The 23958-nt window shown below is 46.4% G+C and overlaps 1 protein-coding gene across 1 annotated transcript in view; it reads right to left on the reverse strand.

Moving 5' to 3' along the window:
• Nucleotides 1-23832, reverse strand: part of ATG2A (autophagy related 2A) — a 105524-nt gene extending 81692 nt beyond the window's left edge. Inside the window, exons 1-10 of the mRNA XM_066582931.1 lie at nucleotides 23237-23832; nucleotides 17767-17929; nucleotides 13482-13634; nucleotides 13244-13346; nucleotides 12536-12704; nucleotides 8239-8409; nucleotides 7411-7507; nucleotides 7149-7310; nucleotides 6861-7003; nucleotides 2928-3012 (exon numbers count right to left, since the gene is read on the reverse strand). Of these exons, the coding sequence (XP_066439028.1) occupies nucleotides 2928-3012; nucleotides 6861-7003; nucleotides 7149-7310; nucleotides 7411-7507; nucleotides 8239-8409; nucleotides 12536-12704; nucleotides 13244-13346; nucleotides 13482-13634; nucleotides 17767-17929; nucleotides 23237-23407 (1417 nt within the window). The 5' untranslated portion in view covers nucleotides 23408-23832. The remainder of the gene's footprint in view (nucleotides 1-2927; nucleotides 3013-6860; nucleotides 7004-7148; nucleotides 7311-7410; nucleotides 7508-8238; nucleotides 8410-12535; nucleotides 12705-13243; nucleotides 13347-13481; nucleotides 13635-17766; nucleotides 17930-23236) is intronic.
• Nucleotides 23833-23958: the final 126 nt, after the last annotated feature.

A 23958-nucleotide genomic window follows, 5' to 3' on the forward strand; every position in this document is an offset into this window, starting at 1 on the left:
GTCTAGATCCGTGTCTGCCCCTTACTGATACTAAGCTCAGTGCATCCTACGGATTAGCTGAGTACCAGTAAGATGGGTATAGCATACGTATGAGGAGCCAACTTGTTTTTTTCTTCTTAGTGTCATGTCTCCTAGTTACCCCAATGAAACGCACATGAAAACAGGTTTTGTCACGTTCGTGTAAACCGCCAGATCAATACCAATGCCGTCAAGTTATTGTAAATGCTCCTACAAGCTGAAAATTATTCTTTAAGATGCATTTGAGGGAAGCCACAATGTCTCCATTCCCAGCAGGTCTGCACTGAGGTAGAAGGATCATAGCTTAAGATGTCCCCAGCAGAATCCATTTTCTGGATGACACCAGTGAAACGGCTGTGCTCAGACAATCCAGCTGACTCCTATGTTCCCAACACTAGAATAGTAAGACATCAAAAGCCCCAAAACTCAGTATCTGCTCAATCGGGAAAGCTATGGCAGCAGTGTTTAGTATTGATAGATTGCTACATTTACTAAAATAAAACAAATCATATGTTCTCCCTCGAAGCTTCCTGGGGAAATATGACTTACGGCTCCAAACAAAAAATGTAATCCTGTATGTACTCAGACTGCCCTATCACACGGTCAGTAGGAGGGTTATGGGAGTATGGCTGGGACATGGTAAAAATTGGGTGCTAATCAAAGATCAGTGTCTCCAGGAGACTCGAGGAGACTGTATCCACCCTTAGGCTGGGTTCACACAGGGCGGATTTGCCGCGGTTTCGCCGCAGCAGATCCGCCCGCGGCCACTAATCTCGGGATTAGCCAGCCATGTGGATGAGATTTCTCAGAAATCTCGTCCACACGGGACGGCTAATCTGCTGCGGTAAATCCGGTTGAAACCGCGGCTGCGGTTGCCGCGGTTTCAAAAGATGCAGCATGTCTATTTACCTTTCCTTTTTTGTTTATTTACGTCGCGGCCGCGCTCTCCTCTATGGGAGCGCCGGCCGCAACGGAAAAGCATGCGGCCGGGCCGCTTCAAAGCTGCCGCGGCTTAAACCGCAGCGGTTCTCCCGGCAGAAATCTCGCGGTTTTGCTGCAGCCAAACCGCGAGATTTCCGACGGGAATCCGCCCTGTGTGAACCCAGCCTTACAGGAACTGCCTGACAAGTATCCAGCATGCTCCTCGCACCCCGATTTGAACCAATCTAACAAGTGTAGGTCTGATATTCTACTGCTATTCCCTGTTAATTTTTGTAACCGTTTTTGTTTTGTATTGTAACTTCTTACAAGAATTGCACATTTTTGTTATTAAAGATTTAAACTTTAAGGGCTCATGTCCACGGGGAAAATAGGATTTAGGATCCGCAGCGGATTTCCTGCATGCGGATCCGCACCCCATAGGGATGCATTGACCACCCGCGGGTAGATAAATACCCGCGGATCGTCAATAAAAGTGATTTTAAAAAAAATGGAGCATGAAAAAATCTGGACCATGCTCCATTTTCATGCGGGTCTCCCGCGGGGACGGCTCCCGCGGGCTTCTATTGAAGCCTATGGAAGCCGTCCGGATCCGCGGGAGACCTAAAATAGGAATTTAAAGCATTTACTCACCCGCAGCGGACCGCGAAGCTCTTCTCTTCCTCACGGCCGCATCTCCCTTGCTTCGGCTCGGCGGATGTGCCCGGCGCATGCGCGCGGCACGTCGACGACGTGCCGGCGACGTGCTGCCGGCGTCAGGAATTCATCCGCCGGCCGAAAATGAAGATCCGGCCGTGAGGAACAGCTGACCTTCCCCGCCCGCGCCGGATAGGTAAATTCTTTTAAATTGCTATTTTCGGCGCTCATGTCCGCGGGGCAGGAGGGACCCGCTGCAGATTCTCCATTGAGAATCTGCAGCGGATCTGATTTTCCCCGTGGACATGAGGCCTAATAGGTTCGGTCCTTGTTGCTCTATAAAAACCTACAGACCCCGATAGGAGTTTTAACTTTGACTGCTGGATAACAGCAAGTTCCAATAACCTTGCACATTACTAGCGTTTAGGCATCTAACTTGCCATACAACAAAAAGTCAGCGGTGGCAGCGTGGAGGATTGGGGCACACAGGACTGTGTTGGGGCCTGATCTATGCTCCATCTTGCTACGAGTATAGGATTGAGAGCGCGAGTATGGTCAACCCCTTGCGTTCATGCCCACATGACGTGCTGTGAATGTCTGGTTAGTGACAAATAGTTGTAATAAATAAACATGCAGTGACGGCTCTGACCAATCAGATTCAGCGCAGCTAAGCACAAGTTTTCGGCAAAGGTGAACTCCTAACAAATATTCCTCAGCAGCTATTTCATTAAGTACATTCTGGAATACTGCAATGTAAGTTACTGGAAGAAAATCACATATTGCAAAATATCTTTATTGTACGATTCTAGAATGATTGCATCAAAGGCACAGAAAAACAGCATTTTGGTGACCAATGCTCTTTAAAAAGGGGGGAAAAAAATCAATCAAAAAGGGGTATTCAGAAATACCACACAGACATTTCTAAAGAGCTTATTGGTGCAATTAATCTGTGAGGCTGTTGGTTTACAATACTGTAGGGCGCACAATCCCTTCGGCACGTCTACAAGGCTGCCATTACTGGGATTCTAACATAACATATCAATTAATAACACTTTACTTGAAATGTTGTGTCACATTTCCAGTAACCGCGCCAAAACGGTTCAGGCTTTCGAGAGTGTCATAGCCCTATTACTCTACAAATTGTCACTTGGTCTGAGTTCCCCGGCTCCAATAATTCTTCTGACAAATATCTGCCTTCTAAAGAGAACAGAAGTCTTTATATACATTTAGTAAGCTATTCCTTTACAACCAATTAGGATATGAGGTTCAGATGCCACTACGGCTGACCAAAGCCATGCTGCATATGAAGAATAATCTAAACAAGCGGCTCTCACCTTGCATCTTGCTGAGGTTTTGCAATGGTGGGATAGTGGCAGAAAACGGTGACGTACCAAATCGTCTCGGGCTGCTGAGCATTAGCTGGAAGTCATAAACCAATGCAATTAATAACCTATCCAAATGCAAACTCTCGTTATACACAGAAAAGTCAAACCAAAATCAACCATTTAAAGGGGGTTGTACCCCTATGTGATAAAAGTCTGCTCGCTGGGGGACTCACGGATCCCAAAAATGGGAGTCCAGTGTCCCCAATCTACTCCTCAGTGTGCGCTTACTGCCACCCCTGTAGTCAAGGAGAAATTGTAAGAGGCAGCGGTCATGCACATTGTTACTCCATTCATTTTCAATGGGATTGTCAGATATTGAAATGAATGGAGCAGCACTAAAGATGCTCGACCACTGCTTCGTTCAATCTTCTCCTCACTGCTGTGGATGGGGAGAGGGGGTGCAATAAGCCCACAGTGAGGAAGAGAGGGGAACAAGGGACCCCTGTTCATGGTATCAGTGGGATTTCAGCAGCGAGGCCCGCACCAATTAGACCTTTATTTTAGATGATAAAAGTCGATTTTGGTACAACCCCTTTAACTTTTATATAATGTATTAAAGTCAATAAATAACTACATGAAAACGCATTGTTATTTACCATCCTCTACTTAAAGGGGGTTTTCAGGCTATTTTTGTTGATGATCTGTCCTCAGGATACATAATGAATAGTGGTATCGGCTGGGATCAGGTGCTCAGGCACCAGCTGTCACCGGCATAACACCAGAGTTGGAGTGGAAAAAGATTGCTCCGTACCCTGTGCAGTGGCCAGTGCTGGTAATTGCAGGCACAGCTCTCAATGAGCCTTCAATTATGAGCCAATCACTACACAGGGGTGGAAGTGATCCGCTTCTGCTTTGTTCCATGTGTTTTGCTGAAGACAGCGGTATCTGAACAGCTGCTTAGTCGGGGCCGTGAGCAGGGGACCCCAGCCGATGAGCTATTGAGGACCTTTCTGGAAAATAAGCCATCAATAAAAATAGCCTTTGTTAAATTCTCACCAAGGAATGGGGGCAACTAAGTTTAAAAGGGTTGCCAATTTTTAAGGTCATCAACAGTAGATCGGTGGAAGTCCACCACACCGGGTGCCTGCTGATTAGCTCTTCCCTGAATCGGTGTGCTTATGCATTGAGCTGATTTCTGCAGGAAGCAGACCGCTCCATTACCACTGCAGTCTTGAGAGACAAGAAGAAAAACGGGGCAGAGCAACCCAAAAAAGGATGGTGTATTGAAATGCTAGAGGTTGGAGAGGTATGCACAAAGAATGTATGAGATGCTGCTACGCTGTCTGACCAACGATCAGCGTGTGAAAACTGATGAAGAGGAACTTAAAAACTAGAGTTCTGTTGCGACCTGTTGCCGATTGTGCTGGAAGAATATTTAAAGTAAATGTTGTTTAAAACAACCAAATGGTACTTTATTTAAAACCAGCAATTGTAACATATTTTGATCTTTGCAGACCTCTTCATCAGCTGGGTCAATATGAAGCATTTTTATGAATGGCTTGGTCCCAGATACAAATGACTGGTTTGACTTTTAATATTCTGCCAAGCACTATCAGCAACAAGTTGTTCAAACTGCAGTGGCCAGGGCTTAGTAATACAAACAAAGCTCTTATACATCTTAGTGGGATCTTGGTCTGTAATACCAAGTTTCGTCACTGCATCGGGAATGGAGCTGTCCGCTTCCTTAAAAAATCTGCTCAGTGCACAAGCAGGGAGAACAGCTGACCAGAAAGGGTCTAAGGCGGCAGAAACCTGTTGATCTACTTTTGATGGCCCATCAATAGTTTACAACTGGACAGCCCTTTAAGTAAATATAGATCATATCCACTTCTCTTTTCTAAAGTGTGGTGGAAAAGTTTACCATTTCCCAAGAGCCTCTTCACTGTACAATAAATTACACTTTGCACAACTAGGATCTTTAGAAGCTTCAGGTTTTTGGTACAGAAAGGGTTTGTTATGTGTTCCAAATCTTTTTAGAGGGATCTTTATGGTCCATTGAGGATCTTACAAATGAGTTTTATTTACTCCTATCCGATATTTTCACAGTTATGACACACACTTTTAAACAACGTTAACAGAAGACTCAAAGTAAATCTTTAGTTTAAGGAAATGGTCTCTTCTAAAAATCTATTGTTTGTCATACAGGTCGTCCAAGTTATAGTAAAACTGAACTAATGGCAGAGAATGTGAAAGAGTAATAAACTAAGAATGATATAATGGTAGAGTTGGAATGGACCTCCAGGGTCATCGGGTCCAATCCCCTGCTCAGTGCAGGATCACCCCAGACAGATGTCTGTCCAGCCTTTGTTTGAGCACTTCCATTGTAGAACTCACCATCTCCCGTGGTCACCTATGATCACTGTTCTGCGATTATAGGTTATCACAGGAGGTGGTGAGTTCTCCTTCAATGGAGAAGTGATTATAGCTTACCTGCTGTGGTAAGCCATAATCACTGCTCCGTTTCCCCGCTGGTCAAGAACCATCGCTTTCATTCTGCCCACCAGTGATGATGTGTCCACATACATAAGTGACCACTGTAGCCAATCACTTGCTTCAATAGTCTCAAGTCTCATGCCGTATATGGCTGCAGTGATTAGGTGTGTATATGGAACGTCATTGTTACAGCCAACTACTGAAGAAACAAGGAAGAGGACGAGAGATGGACCGGGGGTTGGGGTTAGGTCAGGGTGGTCAGTATAGCTTATTTAGTTAGTTTTTCACATTCCCTGCACTCTGTTCAATTTAACTATATCTTTGACAACCCTTTTAATCAAAGTTATCTGTTTCTGACCATTCCTAATGATTGCCCCAAATCAAGGCATTTTTTCTCTCTCCCTCTCTCAGTGGAGGAGGGGTAGAGAGGCTAAAGAACTCACTCTTATTAGGAAGTAAAGAAAAGTTTTCAAAAATGAAAATTCGAACCATAAAAAAAAGAAATGATAACAAATACTGAATGTCATCTATATTGTTGTTTTTCACTGCAACATATTTCCTCCCAGTAAATAAGCAAATTATAGACAAACTAAAGAGAACTATATAAAGCTGCTTACATATGCATATATCCTGCTTTTATAAAAAAGTTTATAATTAGAGATGAGCGAGCCTACTCGGCCACGCCCCTTTTTCGGCCGAGTACCGCGATTTTCGAGTACTTCCGTACTCGGGCGAAAAGATTCGGGGGGCGCCATGGGTGAGTGGGGGGGGGGGGGGGAGAGGGAGAGAGAGAGGGCTCCCCCCTGTTCCCCGCTGCTACCCCCCGCGCCGCCACGCCTCCCCCCGCATCTTTTCACCCGAGTACTGAAGTACTTGAAAATCGCGGTGCTCGATCGAGTAATTACTCGAAACGAGTAGGTTCACTCATCTCGATTTATAATCCATTTTTATAGATCCTAGTGTTAAAGGGGTTGTCTGGAGAAACAGACTTCTCCAAATCCAGTCTGGGTAGAGCTGGGACAGCACTTTCATTACCGTCCCTGTTCTGACACGATATAGAACTTCCTCCCACTTCCAAGCATTGGTGATGTGATTGCAAGGCGCTGGCTAAGTGGCTTGTTTCAGTAATTAAGCCAGTTCCTTTCTCTCTCATGGCTAATGTAGAGACATAAAAGGGTGTTGGCTTAGTTATAGGAATAAAAAAAGTCAGCAGTATATTCAGCAGGGAATATACTAAATGTGAACAAGGTCTCACTGCTCACTAGCCTGACTCAGAAATGACAGATGGGAACTTGGGATCCTTAGAATTCCCTAATAAGGTATACGAAAAAGGTTGTTTTTTTTAAGTAGATAACCCATTTAGCAAGCGTACAATCACAGGAATGCAAACCGCTAAATAACTTGGCCTATAACATATGCATAACATACTACATCACTTTTCACACTTACTCCAGGAGTAAAAGCTGGCCCCTGGTACTGGGGGTTGTTGTAATCACTGTAAACTGAAGAGTCAAGGTCCACATCTGATAAATCAGTTGTCGATCGGACAGAGGTGACACTGTTTGTCATGGCCGCCATAGAGAAAAACATATCTGCAAAATAGAATGAGTACCCAGTCACTTTACACACTCCAGTGATATTGTTCTGCTGTCCCTTTCCTTAAATCCGTTTTCTGAAAGAAAGAGAAAAAAAGACCAGCAAAAGTTGGCAGGATAATTATTGAATTAAAATATTCACCTCCATTCTCCAAATTCTGAAAGGACACAAGTTCAGGATCTGGCAGGCATAGGGATCCAGGTCCGGAATGAAGTTGCTGATTCAGATCCTGTTCTATGAGCTTTAGATCCTCCATGTCTAGGGGCCGACTCTTCAGCAACTTCTCCCTCACACTGTTAGATTCTGTCATATGAAACCACTGTCAGTAACCGTTTATAGGGTTTTCAGATACTCAGTAATTAATCATTTAATACGATAATAAGCTGACGGTCCGTTTGTTCACCTGAAATACTTAAAGCATCCAACAGTTGTTGCAAGTTGGCTATCTGATGTGGATTCAGGAACAAGTGAAGAGACCCGAGCTTCCCATCAATTTCCACCTACAAAAAGAAAAACATCTCAACATTACTTAAAGTGTCTCCTCATCCAAATAAGACCTCTGTGCCATCACAAATTAACCCGTTTTCTTAGTTTGTAAAGTATTTTCCCTGATGGAACAGCAGCTCTTTTCCTATATCAGGACATGGTAAGGTAATGTGCCCATACACATAAGAGCAAAGCTGGCTGAACACACTGATTCCGCAGGACCAGCAAACTAATTTATGTGTATGGGGGTATGACAACTCCCCCCCCCCCCCCCCCATCCCCCTCTTCCCCACATCGTAAAGGATTAGACATGTTGAATTTCAATACATCTAATCTTTTGTTGTTGTGGGATAAGCAGCCACTGCCAGGGGTGTTTAACATAGTTTATAACCCCCTCTCCCTATTTAGAGCACTTGAACGATTGGCTAATCCGAGCTTTAATATTTATGAGGGAGTTGAGCTGCCGAATGAGCGGTCAGCTATTGATGTATACGGTAACCTTTCCAACCAATGCCAGCGAGCTTGACGTTTGGAGAATGGAATTAACAACATAATAAAGACAAATGAAATCCTTCTAGTTACTAGCAATTGTTTCACTATAGAGGAAATGATCTCTAAAGACATCACATGTGAAGGGAGACTAGGACTAACTATAAGACGTCATCATGTTCTAACTCAAACAATTATACATATAGTCTCACACCACAGCAGACACATACGAAGGGGTGTGTTTTTGTGTGGTCACCTTCGGTCCTGGAAACATGTCATTCTGCTTCAGTTTGATGATGAGTTCTGTACATCCCGAGCAGCTGCCTATTTGGAGGGTAGGGGTAGTAGGCGGTTGTGTTGGTCGGCTGGCAGCCCCTTGTGGTTGAGCCGAATCAGTTTCTGTGTGCTTACTGGGTTCAGGAGGGTTCTGTCAACATAAAAGAAGATATAAGTACATTTCCAACTAATGTTTTAGAAGAACAATGAGATACAGCGATGTAACTAGGAATTGCCTGTAGAGAAAAGTCACTAAATAATGTATATACAGGCCTCACATCACAAAAACACAAACCAAGTGCAGCAGGGAGGACTTCAGCAGTCATACTGCACTTGTAACTATTAAAACAGTACTTATCACCATTACAGACCATATGCTGCAGGCACAATGCAGAGCTATGGAAGTGGTCTATATTAGTATATTAATGAGGATACATCAGATTATCTGAAGGGGCTATAAGGTTTGTGCCAGAATTGAAAGTTCTCCCCTCCCCGTAGAATAGGGAACAACTTTGAGATCAGTGGGGGTCTAACCGCTGGGACCCACCAGATGCTGAGAACAGGAGTCCCGAGGCTCCCTGCATGTATGGAGTGGCAATGCACATGCCGGACCACTGGTCCGTTCATGCAGGGACCTTCAGGACGCACATTCTCCAGATCGTGAGAGTCCCAGTGGTTAGACACCAACTGATTTCCAAGTTATTCCCTATCCTGTAGGATAACTTTCAATCCTCGCACAAACCTTTTAACTGAAGAAAAAAAAAAATAGCCTTAGGGCTCCTGCACACTTGCGTTTTTCTTGCGCGTTTTTTCACGTGATATCGTTGCTTTTTTTTTGTTAACGCGATTGTCAAATGGGACTTTCTAATGTTAAAAACGCAAAGCACCAATTTGCGATGCGTTTTTAACATTAGAAAGTCCCATTGACAATCACGTAAAAAAAAAAAAGCAGCGATAATCGCAGCGTTGAAAAAACGCAAGTGGGTAGGAGCCCTTAGGGGGTATTCACATGGGCGTTTGCTAACTCAGTCTGTAAAAATCAGTCCAATTTTGCTTACCATTTTTAAACGATTTTTCCACGCAATTTCCATTTTTTTTTTGTATGGCTTTTTTTATGCGCGTTTAATAAAAAATAAATAAAATCCCTTCCTGGTTCTCTTTTAATTATGGTTTCCATGGTAACATGTTAAAAATGGATCGCAATTGCATCACGCGAGCGCAAAGCATTTTTTAAAATGCAGCCATAGACTTAAAATGGGAGATTGTCGTAAGAAAACTGCACCAAAATAGAACATGCTGAGATTTATTTTTTAACAGTTTATCTGTTCTGTTTAAGTGCGATTTCAGACTAATTTTTCGGTCTGAAAACCTCACAGTAAAATCATTTGTGAGAATATATCCTTAGTTATAATGTTGAACACAGCGCTGACAATCCCAATTCTATAGCTCACATGGTGTTTATTCTGCAAACCCTTAGTTAGGGTCCTTTCATACGAGCCGATTCTCGTTTGAACGAGCGAGTGACATCACCGCTAACTCGTTCGCACTCCTGCAGCCTGTTTAGAAAGGAAATGCATCATTGGCTCGTTCAAACGAGAATCCTTCAGTCCCTGTATAAGCAAATGAGAGGGACTGAACGATCGCTGTTTAAACCAAACGATAAGTGAACGAGCCAGCAATGATTTTCATGACTGCATAAAATGAACGACAAATGAAAAGTGAACGATTCTTGTTCGCCATTCAGTCATTGTATCGCGTTTAGACCAAACGATTATCATTCGCTTTCATGCATTTGAATGATAATTGTTCTGGCTAAAAGCTCCCTCAGCCTTCAAATCAAGACTGTTAAGAGAAAGTTAATGTTTAACCAAATTGTGAGTTTGGCTGATAAACAAAGCAGGAACAACATAGCAAAAAAAAATACGTATAAGGCCAAATGCACACGGCCTGGTCAGATTCCGCATGGAGATGGATATTTTCTCCCGTGTTCTGTACATTTGTCGGCCAGTGTGCCGGCGCACATGCGCAGTGCTGAATGCGCCGCACCGGCGATAACGCAGATACGCGGCGTTTTCGAAATTGACATTTCGGGAATTGCCGCGGGGCGGACGGCTTCCATTGACTGCAATGGGAGCTGTCCATGCGAGTGCCACACGAAAATAGAGCATGCTGTGATTCCTCCTCCGCAAACAGAAATCCCAAGTGATTTCCGGTCATTTTACATTGCATGCTATTGACGACCATTGCTGCGGAATCCATAGCCAGATGCCCACTGCGGATTCCGCAGCAAAAATCCGCCCGTTTGCATTGGGCCTAAATCATTACCGTGCTTCCCACGAAAATAGGTCCTACCCTGATAGTAAGGCCTATCTGGTTTTCGGGGAGGCTTGAAATATAAGGCCCCCCTGAAAATAGGACCCATCTCAGGTGCCCTCTCCCCCCTCACCCCCCCCCCACCCCAAAAAAAAAAATCAATACTCACCTGGTCCGCGGCGTCCCGATGTCATTCACTGAATGGCTGTGATTGGCTGCCAGCGCTCAAATAGCCGATCACAGTGCTCGCTTTGCTGGGGGCGGGGTATTCAAAGCCCCGTCTCCAGCAGAAGATCAGCTGTGAGACGAGGAGGGTGCCGCCGGAGACCATCGGGACACCACGGACCAGGTGAGTATAAGCCCATGCCGAAAATAAGACACTGTGCCCTTTTTGGGGCAAAAAATAATATAAGGCAGTGTCTTAATTTTGGGTAAACACGGTAGTAGTCACTAAAAGAAAGCATTGCAATATTTTTTTTTACCACCATAATTGTATAATAGATATATTCTACGTAGAAATGAAAGATTCCATTGCATTTGCAGTATTACAAGGGGTTATCTGGAACTCTGTGTCCCCTTCATTGTTTACCTGGCACAGTTCTGTAAATTTAGTAGTGGCTGTGCCTGGTACTGCACAGCTCAGGGCATCTCTGCCCCCTTCCCGTTAATGCGACTAAGCTGCGGTACCAGGCACAGCAGCTACTAACATTACAGCACTGTGCCAGGTAAACAATGAAGGGGACAGAGAGTCCGTCACAGTTGTGATCCATTCAGTCAGCTAGTAAGTCATAGTGCCAAAAGTCAGACACTCATCAATCTAATATTGAAGGTTCATCTTAAAGCTAGACTATTAAAGTCCTGGATAAGCCCTTTAAACAGTTCACCAGCCTTACTCACATGAGAAAGATGACGAGCCGTCTCCTCAGTGCTGTATCAGGCATAAACAGAGCATGACATAAAATAATGCCCCTCTCCATTATATAAAAAAATATACTCTTCTGCATCCAGAAAAAACAGAGACTGTAATACATAAAGGGAGGAACAACAGAAAGCACAATTTTACCATCTAAACCACCACTATCACTGTACTAGGTGCGCATAGGACATGCTGAGAATGTGTTTTTAACACTGCAGTACCTGTTCTCTATCCAGAAATCTAGATTCAAAGTTTTCCCATCACATATACTGAGGCCGAGTTGAGTCAGCTGTGCCTGTACGGGCCAAGCTGAATCTGGCATATTCATGAACATGCCTTGTAATCACTACTCTTCCTTGAGTAACGGCGCTCATCAGCCCATCAGCGCCTGTCCATGCTGCAAACCTCATGCCTGTGCCTTGTGTGAGAGCTGTGGTGCAGGCGTTGCTGTGGATTCTTGGCCCATTGAGCATGCACCAGTGGAAGGACACCTCATGGGCATAGTATGAGCCTGCCGTGGAAGGCGGCAGAGTAGAGACAGTATCTTCGCTCTGGCCGCCAGGCTCCACAGCAACTCCTGCACCTACACCACAGCTCATGCACACGGTGCAAGTTAGGGATTTGCAGGGAGAGCAGCAGAAAACGGGGCCGGATATGATGATAATGAAACAGCCATGGGGCATGTTTTACAAAGACGGAGAGCCTCTACATTGAGGTCACCCGGCTGATTACCACAGCTGGCAGAAAAAGTTCAGACCACGATTTCTGGATAGCAGATAGGGTACCGCAGTGTATTAAAACACACTGTCAGCATGTCCTTTGCACGTATAGTACAGTGGTAGCGATGGTTTAGGTAGTAAAATTGTGGTGACTGGTTCCCTTTAATATGGCATCCTTCTTCTATAAGGTTCACTAAAAATTAAGGTGATTAATAGAAAGAAATATAGTTTAGGAGAATCTGAACTGTAGGCATTGCTGGGACAAAAGCATAGAATTATGGATTGATCAGCCCCGTTTGGTCTGAGATGAAACCACAACACGTACTTACCCCAAGGTCAGGGGTAGGAGAAGCCGTGTGTCGCTGGTTCTTGAAGTCTTCATAGTGCAGCGAGACACCGCTGAGCTGCAGGATCTTCTGGATAAAGGCAGGAGGCTGATGGATGTCCACAGGGAACGTCTGACTGGAGTCTCTGACAGCCTCATCGCAGTAATCTAGTCTGAGGGAACATCAGTAACGCCAACACGATGACAGTCAGAGATATTTGATCATAACCAAAATTAAAGGGGTCGATCTACAAGAGACAACCACTTTCAAAACATGGCACTTAGTACGAACAGCTGACAGCCCTAGGTCCAGCTTCTGACACCTTAGGCAAACAATTAGTATTGCTTGGGAAAGTTGAGGCCAGTCCAACATCTCCGCTGTAGAGAAAATGTGGTACTGGAAGACAGCCAGTCAGATGAATGGCCATCCTGTCATATACGTCCACTAGAACTGTAGCTGCTCTTGGTACAACCCCTTTAATACCGGCAGAGAAATGTACAAACAAGGATCAAGCAAACCCTGAAATCATCAAGATTAACAGAAAGAGGAAAACACAGCGAGAGTTTATGCCGCATAAAAGACAAGTTATAAAATAAGAAAATAGAACAAAGGAAACAAGGACATGTGTATGTTAAATAGCAAAAAAGAGGAAGACGGTAAAGAAATCTCCATTTGTACCAATAAACTACTGGAATGGAAAAACAAACTGACCTTTTAATGTGTATTTCCAGGGCTGTTCCTGTGGCAGAATCTGCTGGCGTATTCTCAATTCGGATAATGGTATCTATAAAGGTCACCTTAATCCTCCGTAACACTACAAGAGATGGACGATGCAAGATGACACACAGAACAATAATGGAATCTACAAGTCTAAAGACAACGTGCTAAAAACAAGAGGGATAAAGCGCCATGTTCACAATACAGCAATGATGTGAGAAGTACATTGTACCTGTCTCTATAGTTTGTGCAAACATTTCCAACCCTTCAATGGGCTGCGGGGGCTCTGAAGGTTCCTCGGCCTGCTCTTTTAGGCACTCCTGGGCTAGCTGCATGCTGGTGGTCATACATGAGGACCAGCTGTGAGACTCCACACCATCTGAACCTAGAGAGGTGAGGAAAGAATTGATAGACCAATGAGAATGAAGAATGAATAAATTGAAACATGCAAAAATCTAACGTTTCATTATCTATTGCTAGCACGGGTCATAACGAATTGATAAGGCTGAATAGGAGTTACAGAAACGGAAGATGAAAAACCCGATATTCACCCACTGCGGGTAAGAACCCACTGATCAGTTTCCATTGCTTTCCTTTTTATGGGTCCTACAACATGAGTGAGATAACCCGTTTATACTTCTACAAGTTACTCATCCCTCTAGACTACACACACTCTTGGAACAATGTACATAATAATTGGGGATGTGGTTGTGTTCAGAATCAGCCAATCACATTTAAACTCATGATAAACAGTAGTCAGTTCTCCGCCCCCATTAAATTCTGATTTACCCCATATAAAGTTTAGCTATTTAAGGCCACCTGCACACGAATGGATTTTTGCTGCGGAATCCTTGGTGAGCGTCCGCACCGCGGATCCACAGTAAATACCGTCCACAGCATGTTATGGAAAAACACTTTTTCCTACACACTTGCAGAAACCAATAGCGGTTTTTGCAACTGGATGGGAAAAAAAAAAATCACAGCATGCTCCATTTTTGTGCGGATTCCATGCGGACGGCTTTCACTGAAGTCAAAGGAAGCGATCCGCAATTAACATTGCGGTCAGGTGGTGTATTCCACGTTATCGTCTAGCGACGGCGCAGTAGGCGACACAAATGTGAGAAAAACAAAACAACTCTACTGCGCATGTCTGACGGTGAGCCGCTGGGTTCAACCGCAGTACAGATGAAGAGGAGGAAAAGCAGGTACACGCGGACGCTGCTGCTGTCAGGGTTGGATTCCGCTGCAGGTTCCGGTATGCGGAATTCAGCTCTGCCGTGTGCAAGCGGCCTTAGGAGGATTTTCCAGACAGAGCTTAGAACACATTAAAGGGATCCAACTGCTGGAAGGTGTCAGTCAGGGGAAGTGGACCAAAAACATCTCCAAGGCATTAGATACACCAGGGAACACAGAGAAGACTGTGATCAAGACGTGGATTGTATTCGGCACAACAGTGACATTACCAAGAACTGGATGACCCTCAAAAGTTGATGAAAAGACCAGAAGAAAATTAGTCCGGAGGCTGCTAAGAAGCCGACAGCAACATTAAAGGAGCTGCAGGAATTTGTGGCAAGTACTGGTTGTGTAGTCATGTGACAACCATCTCCTGTATTCTTCATATGTCTGGGCTGTGGGGTAGGGAGTCCAGATGGAACCCTTTTTAAGGCCAAAAAAAACATCCAAGCCCGGCTAGGTTTTGCAAAAACCACCATCAAGTCTGCCAGAAGTCTGTGGGAGACCGTGTTATGTCTGATGAGGCTGAGGGGTTACTTTTTAACCATAATCCCAAAAGGTATGTTTGCCACAAAGCCAACACACTGCATCACCAGAAGACCTCCAACCCGCAGTGAAGATGGTGGGGCAGCATTGTGCTTTGGGGCTGTTTTTCTGCTGCTGGAACTTAGGCTTTAGCTAAGGTGGGGGAAATTATGAACAGTTCCAAATAGTACTTCGTTTTGGCACAATACTTTCAGTCTCTGCTAAAAAGTTGAAGATGAATTTCACCTTTCGGTACAATGACCCCAAGCAGACCTCCAAACCAACAAAAGAATGGCTTCTTCAGAAGATCAAAGTTTTGGAATGGCCCAGCCAGTCCTGAATTCCATTGGAATTCTGTGGTTGACCTGTAGAGGGCTCTACACACGGGATGTCCTTGCAGTCTGACAGATTTGGAGCGCTTCTGCAAGAAAGAGTGGGCAAAGATTGCCGAGTCAAGATGTGCCATGCTGACAGACACCGACCCAAGAAGACTGAACGCTGTTGTAAACTCAAAGGGTGCATCAACAAAATATTAGTTTTAGGCCGGATTCACACAGGGCGGATTTGCCGCGGTTCTACCGCAGCAGATCCGCCCGCGGCCGCTAATCTCGGGATTAGCCAGCCATGTGGACGAGGTTTCTCAGAAACCTCGTCCACACGGGACGGCTAATCCGCTGCGGTAAATCCGTTTGAAACCGCGGCTGCGGCCGCCGCAGCTTCAAAAGATTGAGCATGTCTATTTACAGTCGGTTTTTTGTTTATTTATGTTACGGCCGCGCTCTCGTCTATGGGAGAGCCGGCCGAAACGGAAAAGCATGCGGCTGGACCGCTTTAAAGCCGCCGCGGCTAAAACCGCGGCGGTCCTCCCGGCGGAAATCTTGCGGTTTTTGCTGCGGCCAAACCGCAAGATTTCCGACGGGAATCTGCCGTGTGTGAACCCTGCCTTAGGGTGTCTATATTTATGCAACCGCGTTATTTTAGTTTGTTTGTTTTTCTACCCTAAATGTTTTCAGTTTGTTTTTCAATGGAATTGTACAGATAACGGGTCACAGTGAATCTGGAAATAAATCTGAAATGATTCCTCTTTGTTGACTTTTTTATCACAACAAAAACATGGCACTTTACCAGGGGTGTGTAGACTTTTTATATCCACTGTATGAATCAGGAACAGATGCACACTTTAAAAAAAAAATTTGGCTTCCGGCATGAAGGACAAAATTTTCCTGCCCGAAATTCAAAGCATATCGCACTATTTTGCTGGGATTTTGTGCCAGATCTGTGCTTGAAGCCCGGGTGTCTGGGACACAGATGTGAAAGCAGCCTTAGCGGACTACTGTTCGGCCAACAGTTACTCTTCCCGATACGAGCTCAGCTGGGCTCAGCATGCATGTTTTCAGTATGGAGAGGGGAGTATAGCACCGCCATATCTGTGGTAGCAACTTGTCTCCAGTAAGAAAAAAGGATAGTGCATTTTGAAATTCAACATGGCAACAAATAAAAGCAGCCGTATGGCGGCAAACACTCAAGTCGCAAGGCGAAAAATACACAAGCCACATGGCGGCAAGATACACATGCCACGTGATGGCAAAATACCCATGCCACATGGCGAAAAATACAAACAATAGCAGGCACAGTAACACAGGAGGGGGCTCCTGTTACAGGGACAGGACAGCAAGGGGAGAGATACTCACCTATTTACTTTCCTACTCTGCCGGGTGTGATGATGCTGGGAGATGCTCCCTCATTGCCAGCAGTGAGCCCCATCTGCTCGCTGACCTACGAAGAGGGAGAGCGCTCCCGGAAAGGGAATCCTATAGCTGGCAGGCAGCGATCTACTGCCTAAGGCCATGATAGTGCCACCTTTTCTTCTTGGAGGATAGACACTTGCTGTCTGCCCTCCTCATGGGGAACAGGTAGCAATCTGCCTGCCCTGTGTGACCCCATCCCTGTAGTTCTGAAGACCTTGATTGAAGAGGTCTGCCTCCTGCAGGCACTGAGCTAAAACTTAGCTAGCTTTGTGCTTGCAGGAGGGGTATAGCTAGTAGGAGTAGTTAACACTTTTATGCTTCGTGTCGCCTGCTAGTAGCAGAAAGTATACCAAGGTCTTGCTGTGGGCCCCAATGATACAGATGATAAAAAAAGATTTTTGAAATCTAACATGTTCAATCCTTCCTTCCCCTGACATGGCCTATCGGAGAAGGGACACCCTTATATCTACATTGGAAGGTCAGCTTGTCGCACCAACTTAGGAAGATTTGCTCAATTGATCTAATGTGCATGAGCAACTCATAGGTGTATTCCCTTATTATAAGTGATGGATATCCGCCCTCTTTGACACACACCAACCCTGAGAATAAAGCGGCCTCGTACTGCCAGTTTAGCACTGTATACATATTGCTGTTTCCCTCGGCACTGTAATGCCCGGCCGCTCACTGTGCAGGGAATGGCAGCTGGCCCACGTACGTGAACGGAAAGGCCGAAGTTTTCTGGCTACTTTTTTTCCCCCCAACACAACAAAATGCCATTGGAAAAAAAAATGCTGGAGCTTCATTGTCACTCATTTTTTGATATTTTTGTGCCACTTTTCTAATTAGACTGACCTGGCATTATTTTAGCCCACAACAGAAAGTGCTCCCGACGGGCGAATGTGGCTGGCGGAGAGGAACTCGCACACAGTTTGTGCTGGTAGGAATACATTACCCCTAGTGTAAAAACTCAACTCATGAGAGTTCTGGGTACGATGGGCGAGTCGCACTTACCAGCCCTATATTTTGGTCGACAAGTGACCTGCAGTTCAGAGATTTCCAGGGTACAGTTCTCTGTGACCAGCGCCGACCATGGGATGGTAACGGAAATACTGCCAATGAAGCCATCGATGATTTCAAGTGGAGCCCCAGCCGAGTCCAAGAGGTCATTCACCGACTAAGAGAAAGGCAAACATGGAGACAATTAAAATCTAACAAAACTGCAGCCCAAGTGAACAACTAGTATGTTTGGCACAAAAAACAAGCAAATTACTATACAGGAACGACTACAATCTCCATTTTATAACAGGTGAATAACTTCATTTTTGCATCTACTCACTAGACAAGTATGCGGTTAGCAACACCCCCTGACAGAAGCGGCACCCGGAATTTAACAATTGATGAATGCCCATGAACGATGCATTGCTCATGCTGAGGTGACCTATTTACCTCTGATCTTACAACCTACGCTTCAATTATGTCTGTGTGTCAGCAGCTATAGCAAGGAAACCACATAGGGAGGCACAGAAAACCTGTTGCAATTTCCCTTAGCAGATGACTAATGAAAGGCGGCTGATATTTTGCAGTACAGGCTTGTAGATTCACAAGGGTCTGAATACTGGGACCCCCACGGAGGGTGAGAAGCTGACCGTTTGATGTGGATCCGCAGCAGATTTCACCCTTTTAAACTGAGCTGAATTGAAGGGGTTCAATCTGCTGCAGCGCCTCGATGAAAGGTGCAGATTTTGTTGTGTATTTTGGTTTGGATTTTTCTCCTAATTCTGCAAAATTTGCAAGGTTGCGGACTGGTAATTGTGAGCTGATGTATTGTTACGGCGCCACTCCGTCGGGTCACTAAAGAGCATTTTGTCATGAGAGAAGCAGTGAGTGACAGCTAGGGATTTCCTGGACAGACCAAAATAAGATTCCTGGAATCACTGGGGACATTGTGCAAGTGCCCAGTTACTCTGCGGGACGCCGTGTCCACAGCCGGCTGTCCAAGGGTCTCCGTGACCAGGGCTGCATACACCGTTTACTGAATGGGGGGGATTTAATGGGGGGGAAGCCCATAAAGCCTATAAATGTATGAACAGGATCCCCCAACTTAGGAGTGCTCTCTGTGTGCCAAAGCGGCACGTTGCCAACAAACACATGACCTCCCCCTGGCAGACCTGAACCACCCATATATTACACAGATGGCCATTCATCTGACTCGTAGCATGTAAATCTATATTTTCCTGCAGGTAAGATGAGTAGATGATTGTATCTACCCCAGCAACCTCCCCCTTCTCACAATGACCTACGACCCGGCAACCTCCCCCTTCTCACAATGACTTACGACCCGGCAACCTCCCCCTTCTCACAATGACCTACGACCCGGCAACCTCCCCCTTCTCGCAATGACCTACGACCCGGCAACCTCCCCCTTCTCGCAATGACCTACGACCCGGCAACCTCCCCCTTCTCGCAATGACCTACGACCCGGCAACCTCCCCCTTCTCGCAATGACCTACGACCCGGCAACCTCCCCCTTCTCGCAATGACCTACGACCCGGCAACCTCCCCCTTCTCGCAATGACCTACGACCCGGCAACCTCCCCCTTCTCGCAATGACCTACGACCCGGCAACCTCCCCCTTCTCGCAATGACCTACGACCCGGCAACCTCCCCCTTCTCGCAATGACCTACGACCCGGCAACCTCCCCCTTCTCGCAATGACCTACGACCCGGCAACCTCCCCCTTCTCACAATGACCTACGACCCGGCAACCTCCCCCTTCTCACAATGACTTACGACCCGGCAACCTCCCCCTTCTCACAATGACCTACGGCCCAGCAACCTCCCTTCTCCCAGTGACCTACCCCTGGGCAACCTCCCTTCTCCCAGTGACCTACCCCTGGGCAACCTCCCTTCTCCCAGTGACCTACCCCCGGGCAACCTCCCTTCTCCCAGTGACCTACCCCCGGGCAACCTCCCTTCTCCCAGTGACCTACCCCCGGGCAACCTCCCTTCTCCCAGTGACCTACCCCCGGGCAACCTCCCTTCTCCCAGTGACCTACCCCCGGGCAACCTCCCTTCTCCCAGTGACCTACCCCCGGGCAACCTCCCTTCTCCCAGTGACCTACCCCCGGGCAACCTCCCTTCTCACAGTGACCTACCCCCGGGCAACCTCCCTTCTCACAGTGACCTACCCCCGGGCAACCTCCCTTCTCACAGTGACCTACCCCCGGGCAACCTCCCTTCTCACAGTGACCTACCCCCGGGCAACCTCCCTTCTCACAGTGACCTACCCCCGGGCAACCTCCCTTCTCACAGTGACCTATCCCCCCGGCAACCTCCCTTCTCAAAGTGACCTACCCCCCGGCAACATCCCTTCTCACAATGACCCACCCCCCGGCTCACTTCTCACAATGACCTACCCCCCTGGCAACATCACTTCTCACAATGATCAGTTCAAAGGACAACAATAGTTCAAAACATCTTTAAGCAACTATACGATATCCACCCAAATCAGTGGGATGCTGGTGTAACGGTACCATCGCACAGGACGATAGTGAACGATAGCCGTCTGAACGACTATCGCTGTCGCTTGCGCTGTCATAGGATGTATGAAAATAGTTTTTTTTTATTACAAACATTTTAGCTGCTTAATGCTACAAGACGGAAGATTACGTCCTGGCTGCGGGGTACTGAACGCAACAGGACATAAACTTACATCCTGTGGATAGCTCAGAAGCCGAGCTCGCGCCATCCCACAGCGGGAGCGGGCTGTGACTTATAGCAAGCATCCCGCTGCAACAACGGGGATCGATAAAAACAGCGATCCCCACTGTTAACCCCTCTTACAATTCACAATCTGTGCGGATCGCGTCATGCAAAGAGTTCACAAAGGGGGCAACAGGATGCCAGCTACTCACATCCCGGCTAAGGCATTGCAATACAGAAGTCATGCAATGCATTATCATAGCAACCATAGCTGTTACGGTTCAAGTCCCCTTCAGGGACATAAGGGGGTTTTTGTTTGTTTTTTTAAACATACTTTTCCCTAGTTGGATTAAAAAATAAAATAAAACTAACATCACATCTATATTGGATATCATCGTATCCGCAACGAACCGTACAATAAATTGAACACGCTATTTATCCTGCAAAACAAAACCTTTAAAAAAATGGAGCTAAAATGCTTATTTTGTACGTTTTGTCTCACGAAAAATGCAATAAAAGTGATTTAAAAAGCTGCATGTACCCCAAAATGGTACCAATAAACCCTTCATGTCGTCGCACAAAAATACAAGTCCTCACAGAGCTCCGTCCATGGAAAAAAAATCAACAAAGTTATGGGACTTTGAACGCAATGATGAAAAAAAAAAATAATAATTTCCATTGGGTTTTATTGTACAAAAAGTGGAAAAACCTTAAGACATTCTAATAACTTTGGTATTGTTGTAATTGTCCTGACCGGCGGAAAAAAACGTATCCTGTTATCGATGCTGCACAATTAACGCTGTAAACAAGTATTTTCTCCCCGGTTTCAAAAAAATAAATGAATAAAAGCTTTACATTACATGCGCTAAAAATGGTACCAATTAAAACTACAGTCGGCCGCGGCGATGGGAAAATAAAAAAAAGTAGGGGCTTTTGAAAAGTGGAGATGAAAAATCACCCCCCAAAAAATTGTTGCGTCCTTTTGGCCAAAACAGGCCGTGTCCTTAAAGGGTTAAAGGTCTACCGGCCGTCATACGTGGTCGGCAATGCAGAAACGGGGTGGATTCCCTCTTTGCCATTTGTGAACTAGGAATGTATGAACCATAAGGCACTGACAGGACTGCGATCATGGAAGTCCCTACAGCTCAGTCCCACAGGCTATTACTGATCCTACGGACAGGGTATCTTACAGCCCGCTGCCATCCGCAGACACATGCGGAGCTACAATGGTCCGGCACCATCTGCTTGTTCACCCTCTCCACAGACCTTGCTCTGGTGATGTGTATTCTAGAACGTGCCGCACCAGTGATCTTACGCAGAACATTCTGCCTGTCCGAGACCCCGTGTGCTAGAGAACATTGTCTTACAGGCTCCATCCACAGAAGTGTGGGTGCAGGGGGCGCCGGGAGTCACGACAAGTAATACAAGAACATCCTGTCCATGTTATCAGTCATTACACATCTGCCGGGTTTACAACAGACATTACACGCCTGTCCGAGATGATATCACGCACATATGTGTTTACATCATGGACAGATGGTTAATGCTTGCAGGTTCCACCATTGAGAAAATGAACAGATCTGGAATGATTGTCACTGGCGTCACGGACAGCCGTGTAATGACTGCAGTCTACATGGACAGCAATGTTATCGCTGTAGTTTACATCTACAGTCGTCACGCGTCTGTCCGCGACGTAAACTAGTTATTACACGTCTGTACGTGACGTCAGCTACAGTTGTCACACGTCTGCCCGTGACGTAAACTACAGTTATTACACGTCTGTCCGTGACGTAAACTAGTTGTCACACGTCTGTCCGTGACGTCAGCTACAGTTGTCACACGTCTGTCCGTGACGTCAGCTACAGTTGTCACACGTCTGTCCGTGACGTCAGCTACAGTTGTCACACGTCCGTCCGTGACGTAAACTACAGTTGTCACACGTCCGTCCGTGACGTAAACTACAGTTATCATACGTCCGTCTGTGACATCAGCTACAGTTGTCACACGTCTGTCCGTGACGTCGGCTACAGTTGTCACACGTCTGTCCGTGATGTAAGCTACAGTTGTCACACGTCTGTCCGTGATGTAAGCTACAGTTGTCACACGTCTGTCCGTGATGTAAGCTACAGTTGTCACACGTCTGTCCGTGATGTAAGCTACAGTTGTCACACGTCTGTCCGTGATGTAAGCTACAGTTGTCACACGTCTGTCCGTGATGTAAGCTACAGTTGTCACACGCCTGTCCGTGATGTAAGCTACAGTTGTCACACGTCTGTCCGTGATGTAAACTACAGTTGTCACACGTCTGTCCGTGATGTAAACTACAGTTGTCACACGTCTGTCCGTGATGTAAACTACAGTTGTCACACGTCTGTCTGTGATGTAAACTACAGTTGTCACACGTCTGTCTGTGATGTAAACTACAGTTGTCACACGTCTGTCCGTGATGTAAACTACAGTTGTCACACGTCTGTCTGTGATGTAAACTACAGTTGTCACACGTCTGTCCGTGATGTAAACTACAGTTGTCACACGTCTGTCCGTGATGTAAACTACAGTTGTCACACGTCCGTCCGTGACGTAAACTACAGTTGTCACACGTCTGTCTGTGATGTAAACTACAGTTGTCACACGTCTGTCTTTGATATAAACTCCAGCGGTTACGTCAGTCGTCCATGAAGTAAGCACACGTTATCACCCGCCTGGCGGTCCCCCAGATGTGCCTCCTACATGGCGGCGGCGGCCCGGCCCCCCTTACATGACTACATATAGGTGTTACCCAGATGTCCAGGTGGATGTCGGTGAGGCGGCCGCTGCCGTTGTACAGGTCCAGGCTCAGCTGCTCCAGGCTCAGGCGCTCCTCCAGGTAGTGGCCCAGGTAGTGCTGCAGCAGGTAGCGGCACGCCCGCGTCTTGATGGAGCTGGACCACGGGAAAAGCCACCGCGACATGGCGGGCGGGGGGAGACGGCTGCAGGCTCAACTCATCACCCAGAGACGGGGGGCGCCGCTCTGGGGGTGTCACCCGCTTGTATGTCACTGAACACCAAAACCAGCAGTCATGTCCCCCCTGTAGTATGTAGTATATGCCCTGTACCCCCGGAGAACTAGCACTGTACCGTCATACCGCCCCCTGCTGTCACCTACACAATAACCCGCGGGCGCCTATTGTCCTGTGACTGAACTCCCTTCACATAAACAGCGCCGTCCCACAGGACACTAGCTGGACCCCAGTGACACCCCGCGGGGCTCTCTCCCGGGTCACCCCACTTGACAGGGTCAACAAGGCTACGGCAATGTAATCAGTCTGGGACACCCAGTTCCGGGTCACCCTGTGTTTTGCTTCGGTAGAGGCTAGAGTGGAGTGGGTAAGACGAGGTCTGACGTCAGAGGGTCAGGTGACATTCTTTGGTCACATGACTCTTTGGTAGAGGCGGGCTGTGTGTTATCATAGAGCTGTGTAGCGGATGGAGGACTGGAGGCCTAGGGAGAAGCTGTGGGTC

The sequence above is a fragment of the Eleutherodactylus coqui genome, chromosome 11 (assembly GCF_035609145.1).
Source record: "Eleutherodactylus coqui strain aEleCoq1 chromosome 11, aEleCoq1.hap1, whole genome shotgun sequence".
Classification (NCBI taxonomy): Eukaryota; Metazoa; Chordata; class Amphibia; order Anura; family Eleutherodactylidae; genus Eleutherodactylus; species Eleutherodactylus coqui.